The sequence below is a fragment of the Zootoca vivipara genome, chromosome 15, assembly GCF_965207765.1.
Source record: "Zootoca vivipara chromosome 15, rZooViv2.hap1.1, whole genome shotgun sequence".
Lineage (NCBI taxonomy): Eukaryota > Metazoa > Chordata > Lepidosauria > Squamata > Lacertidae > Zootoca > Zootoca vivipara.
Genome location: NC_142598.1, coordinates 36,149,002 through 36,155,212, shown reverse-complemented (window position 1 = coordinate 36,155,212; position 6,211 = coordinate 36,149,002). Strand labels below are relative to the sequence as shown.

Genomic DNA, 6,211 nt, shown 5'->3' with positions numbered 1-6,211 from the left:
GACTAGAACTTGGGAGTTGCTTCAATACCTTAAAAACTCTTAGGAGTTAACAGCAACTACATTTTCCATCTTTTCAACATGTGGCGTTAATACTCACTACTCATTTCCTGAAATTATATAGCTACCGTGTTTCCCCCTTTTTAAGGCGTAGTCATAAAATAAGCCATAGCAGCATTTCTAAGCATTTGAGAAATATAAACCGTACCCCGAAAATAAGCCATAGTGATAGGCGCTGTGCGGAAGAGATCACTGAGCTCCCCGAGTCAGCAGCAGCAACGCCGGCCGCAGCAGTGTTTGCTGAGTCCTTTCTTGCTTTTGGGACTTGGTTACTGTGCTGGCTTGGGATGGTGTGTGTGCAATTGCTGTTGCTGCTTCGTGTTTTTCAGCTGGATTCTCTGGGTTCTAAGCACTTTCCCCCGTTTGTTTGTGAAGCAGCACTCGGCTGCAGCCCCTGCCTCTCCCGACGGCTGCATGAATGCGAGGCTGGATTTGATCGCTATCTCCTTTTCCATTTCTTTTGTCTTTGAGCACCCGGCCCCGCCCCCTCTCCCCTTCGTGGAATGAAGAACGGAGTTTTAGCAGCATTTCCTCATTATAAAAAAAAGGTCAGGAACTTTTACTTTAACCTCAAAAATGGGATATTTCCTCTCTCTAAAAACAACTCTGACCTGAACACCAATATAACGGGGGTAGATCACCTCCAGTTTATAAATCCGCAAGTAGATCGCAGTCTCCTAGAAGTTGGGCTCTATACTTTGGCTGATTGCAAGCCTTTGCATCTTTAAAAAACAAAAACCATGCGCTTCTCAGTCTTAATTTTCCTTTAATTCATCCCCCTATACCCTCCTCCAACCATTGCCTCCTTCCATTCCTTACCCCCCTCCCTCTCTCCCCACTTCCCTCACTCCTGTGCGATCTCATTTAGTCATATACTTGCTTTTTCTGTTGTGTTGTCTATTTTATATTTAATATTATTACCCTTTATGATGTTATTTTTCCCCTTGCGATAATTATTTATTTTTTATCTTTAACTAACTTTCCTTTCCATATTTTTCCATATATAACTCAACACTTTCCCATTCCTTCTTAACTCTTTGGATAGAGTGCCCCCCCATTATTGTTGTTAATTTTACAATTCCTGGATTTTTTATGGAACCGAACAGCTCGGGTGCTTCAGAATGTGCCTTCTGTTGCTACAGGGCTATGGGGCTTCACTATTTGACCCCCCCCCCCAGGTTGGGATTTTTAAAGTAGTTCTGTGGGTCCCAGGGCACAGAATCACCCCCGATCCTTTCCTTTGTCTAAACAGACCTATTCCCCCCTGACTTTGGAAGGCTGTGCTTCAAGGGTGATACCAGGGGTTTTTTAAGACCTGCGCCTCTTAAGGATTGTTACAGTCCATAACTTCCATTGCTTTCTACAGGGTTGGGGGTTTAAAGCACTGCCACCCCCACCCCACCCTGCAGGCGCTCGGAACTGGCAGCGCCAACAACGCGCCCAGCAATGTGCAGAAGAGAGCACCGAGCATCCTGAGCCAGTGGGTCCCAGTTGTACCAGCACTTTTTTTTTTAAAAAAAGACACCCCCTGAAAATAAGCCACTGTGTGTTTTTTTGAGGGAAAAAAGTTATAAGACGGTGTCTTAAAAAAGGGGAAACACGGTACTAGAGAGCTTAAACTGGTTTGATGTGAATTGCAGGTCTTGGGCCTACAACCTATATAAAATCAAAGGTATATAGCTGTAAAGGAAAAATGAGTGGGAGGGAGAAGGAAAAAAAGCAAGCTCTCTGGTGTCAGCTGCTGGTTTCAGCCATACGGGAAACCTGCAGAAAAGTTGGGAAGGTATATAAAAACCAATACAGCTGGTTGGGACATGTTTTAATACCCCACACAAAAATTTGGTAGCTTTACCTGTATGGAACTTGATTTTGTCAAGAGCAAAGCAGCCTTGAAACCTTCAAAAGACCTAGCTGAAAAGGGAAAAAAGGATTGGTGGGAATGTTTTTTAAAAAATTGTAGTGTTTAATGCCACCTGCTGTGTGGTCATGCAGCTGGAGGAAATAACGCAACCTTAGCAGCCTTGTAAACACATTAAAATGTCTTTTTGTAAGAGGCAAGAGGGCTCCAGTCAATCATTCTAGGCCAGATTATTCACAAAGTTAAAAAGGATAGTACCACTTTAAGCAATTACGGCTTTTTGTGCTTTATAGTGAAAAGCTGGTGTACTGTACCTCCCTCCCTCTCGATTCCCACCCAACGTTTCATTAGCTGGGGATGAAAGCAGTCAGAACAGAGAAAAACTATTCAAACAAATCTACTTTTAAGTTTTAAGTATTCCTTTTATCTTGGCCCTTAAAAGCATGCTATATCCAAGCCAATGCAGCTTTTAAACCAGAATTTGAAGCGGCTTCACCCAGAGTTTATGAAGTACAGGTTTTGTTTTAGGGTGAGTGAGGGGGCCAAGCTCCCAAAAGTCGAAATTAAAACTCTTAGCTTTCTCTTACCACCATCTTAAGTTGGAAGCTACGAGATTGGGAAGAAAGTAATGGTTGTTTTTTTAAAAATATTATACCTACCCTGGGAAAATCCACTATCAACTTGTTACCCAGCTGTTGGGACAAACAAGCTGACTGCATGGGTGGGGTCTGTGATGCCATTTATCACACCCCACCTGCATTTTGGTTTCCCCAGCGAACTGAAAAGAACGAACGTTTTTGGTACCTTTGAAGAAAACTTAAATGCAGTTCTTTCATAGAGATATTACATAAAGCAGTGGTGTTAAAAATTAAAAACGACATGCCAGGTACCCGTGTTCAGATATTAAACTCTTAGCTTCTCGCAACAGGTCAGTTTTATATTCCTATAAAGTGCCATGCATGCTGATGATGCTGTACAGTTGCTTTAAATCGGGTCTCCAAACTAAGGCCCCGGGGGCCGCATGCGGCCCAATTGCCTTCTAAATCCGGCCCGCTGATGGTCCAGGAATCTGCATGCTTTTTACATTAGTAGAATGTGTGCTTTTATTTAAAGTGCATCTCTGGGTTATTTGTGGGGCATAGGAATTTGTTCAGATTTATTTTTTAAATATAGTCTGGCCCCCCACAAGGTCGTGAGGGACAGTGGACCGGCCCCCTGCTGAAAAAGTTTGCTGACCCCTGCTTTAAATCTCTGGCATCAAATATTGCATGCTGCAGTATTTACTGCTAACGCTTTCAAGCAAGCTTAATGACCTAGCTTGTATATTTTAGGTTTGTCCCACTCTCCAAAGTGTAACCCACCCACACTTGCGTAGATTAGGTCAGTAGTAATGGGAGATTGAAATGGAGCGGTAGGTGCAAATTAGATGCACTAATAGCCAGCTGGAATGGAAACGAGGTAACAGTTGCTGTTGCTCAGGTGAGCAGGTGGAATACCTGTTCCCATTTTTCTCCGTTGCAGCCTAATTGCAAAGGCTGTTGATTGGGCAGCTGTGCAGCAAATGCTTGCCGGTGGCCTGAGGCAGACCAAAGTTGAGCTTTTTTAAAAAAACTACCTGTCCTGTCCCCTGCTGCTTGGCTACACTTGTATGATTGGGTGACAATGGAGGGTTGCCTTCTGAGCATCCACCTTGCAATGGCAGGTGTGGCAATTTTCCAAAGTTGCTGCTCTCTAGAATGAACATTGGTATGGCTTGTCCCCTGTATGGCATGTCTCATGCTGGAGAAAGAAACTCTGGATGATGCCAATCACGAAAGACCTCTGAAGCTCCCTTTTTAGGCTGAAGCTCAGGAGCATTCATTCAAGTTTCCTAGCACTGGTATTGTTTGTCTCCTGTATGGCATGTCAAATGTTGGAAGAAATTGCGTTCTTCTCCAACGGCTCATGAAGGAAAAACTAGCCTTTTTTAAACTTTGATTTTTCTCCAGCCTGCATATACGGAGCAATGGCCTCCACCAGTTTTGCCAGGTTCTGAGGAGCGTGGCAAAGCTCTCCACCCCGCTGCTTTGCCTGGGGGGGGGGGGAGAGAGCCCCCTCCTGTATAGCAGGGTTGTAAACTCCCTTTTTGTAACGCACCTCTACTCTTAAACAGGGCCGTCTTAAGCTTATCTGGCGCCATGGTGCAAGGATCCCTCTGGAGCCCCCCACCCTTACGTTTTACGTTTCCTTCTGGGCGGAGGAGGCTCGCTAGCGCTAAGGGAAAGGTGTCAGGGCGGGGAAGGACCTGAGCAAGTTGCACTCCCGGCTTCTCCAGTTTCAGCCCCGCTCATTTCACCTATGGGGGGGGGAGTGTGCGCGCCTGGCACCATTGCACTGCTCTCTTGAATTATTTAATTTTAAATAGGTGGGGACCAGAGAACTCCAACACACATAAACTCTGGTTCTCCCCCCCCCCCTTCCTCTGCCTGCCCTGGGTTTGTTGGCACTTAAACTCTTTACCACTCATGGCAACAACTGCGCAGAATTTATTCTAATGCGCGGTAGGCTGAAAACAAGCGCATTCATTCCCCTTTAATTGTAAACTGGGAGCATTTGAAAACCATCCAGTGTGCAAATTATGCTGATTCAATTACCGTTCATTACCTTCATTAGAGGGAGACCCACTAAAAAAAGCTCAACAAATCTGTCCTGCCCTCCTAAAAATGGGGCTTTCCTCCCTAAAAAAGCTTAACAACATTGCCCTGAACCCCCCCCCAAATGGGCCTTCCTCTTCCCTAAAAAAGGGGGGTAGATCACGGGGGGGGGGGGTAGATCACTGCCAGTTTTAAACTCTTGAGTAGATCAGTCTATTGGGAGTTGGCCACCCCTGCTATAAGGGAACAGTCCTCGCTGTAATCAACAGGAGTTAATTCTGAGTAGACCTGCGTAGGATTATGTTGCAAATTCACAATCCTTAATGCAGTTCCCAGGAGTAAGTCCTATTTCATGATTAATAATTATTGCAATGTACCAAGTGTTCACAACAATTCATGTGCAAGTAGGACCCATTAATGAGATTTGAAAGTTTGTCTGCACTGGATAGAATTGCAGAGTTGGAGGGGGACCTCTAGGTTCAATGCAGGGATATGCAGCTGAATGGAACCTGCAACATTGGCATTATCAGCACAGTGTTCTAACCAACACAGCTATGTCCAAGTTTCAGCCTTGGCCACAAAACTAATACTCGGAGCAATTTGTTTTGAGCATTTTTACTTGCATTAAAGTCCATAAATCTCCCTGCCTGCCAGACCAGTTTATATGATACCTGATTGCCTTTCCAGGGTCCCTCCTGGCCATTCCTTTGAAATGGTAATCATTAATCACTTTAAATTCTGGGACAATGGGAAACATCCCCTCCCCACCCCCTTCTTCCTTGCAGAGAACTCTTTAGTAAACATTTGGTTTCAGGGGCTGTTTTGTTCACCCCCCCCCCCAGGCACACATGGATTCTTAGTAAGCTGAGCTCTCTTTGCAATAAATAAATCCTGCTCCCCTCATTGCTACATATACACCATTAAAAAAAAAGCAGCGGCCATGCAGCCCCACCCCACCCCCTGCCAAAAAAGAAATGCAAAAACTCCAATCAAAGAAATGCAAAAACTCAATCAACAACAAACCAACCACACCCCATGCAAAACAAAAACAAAAAACAGCGGGCATGCACCCCCCCAATTGAGACTTAGCTCTAGGTTTTTTCTATCAATTTCATAAAGCACATGCTTTGGAAAGTTCTCTACGGCTGGAGGCGAGGGGCGGACAAGTTAGGAGGGAGGGGCGTTACATCAGCCAGCCACTAACGTGCTCCTCGTGGCTCCTTGCTAGCCTAGCCCGCCCCTCACCTCCCAGGGCCCCAGCCCGGCAGGCTCAAAAAAAAAATACTGTACAAAAGAAAGCAGCAGGCACACTGGCCCGCCGAGCGAGATTTCAGTCCCAGCTTTTGAGGCGCCGATTGCGGGGCGTGGGTGCGGCCCCGAGTACTCCCCTCCAGCAGGCACCCGCGGCAACCAAAACATCGCTCGGCGCCTGCAGCTTTCTTTTGAGTTTTTTTCGAGCCTGAGGCTGCCGTGCAGAGGCGAGGGGCAGGCTGTGCCGGCCCTGCTTCTAGGGGGGGAGCGCCCCCCACCTACGCCCATGGCTTCTGTCCTGTATGGTGCACAAATGCACATAGCCACTCTTATCACCTGGAAGGGTGGCTGAAGAATTACTAGTTCCTGCAAAATTGGTTCCCAAGCATGTTCCCCAGTGTCTTCTAACCGT

General features: G+C 46.0%; 1 protein-coding gene across 1 annotated transcript in view; it reads left to right on the top strand.

The window, feature by feature from the left end:
- The first annotated feature begins 552 nt into the window (after nt 1-552).
- PTGR1 (prostaglandin reductase 1) overlaps nt 553-6,211 on the top strand; it is a 107,401-nt gene continuing 101,742 nt past the window's right edge. The window contains exon 1 of the mRNA XM_088659035.1: nt 553-605. Coding sequence (XP_088515161.1) covers nt 561-605 — 45 coding nt within the window. The 5' untranslated portion in view covers nt 553-560. The remainder of the gene's footprint in view (nt 606-6,211) is intronic.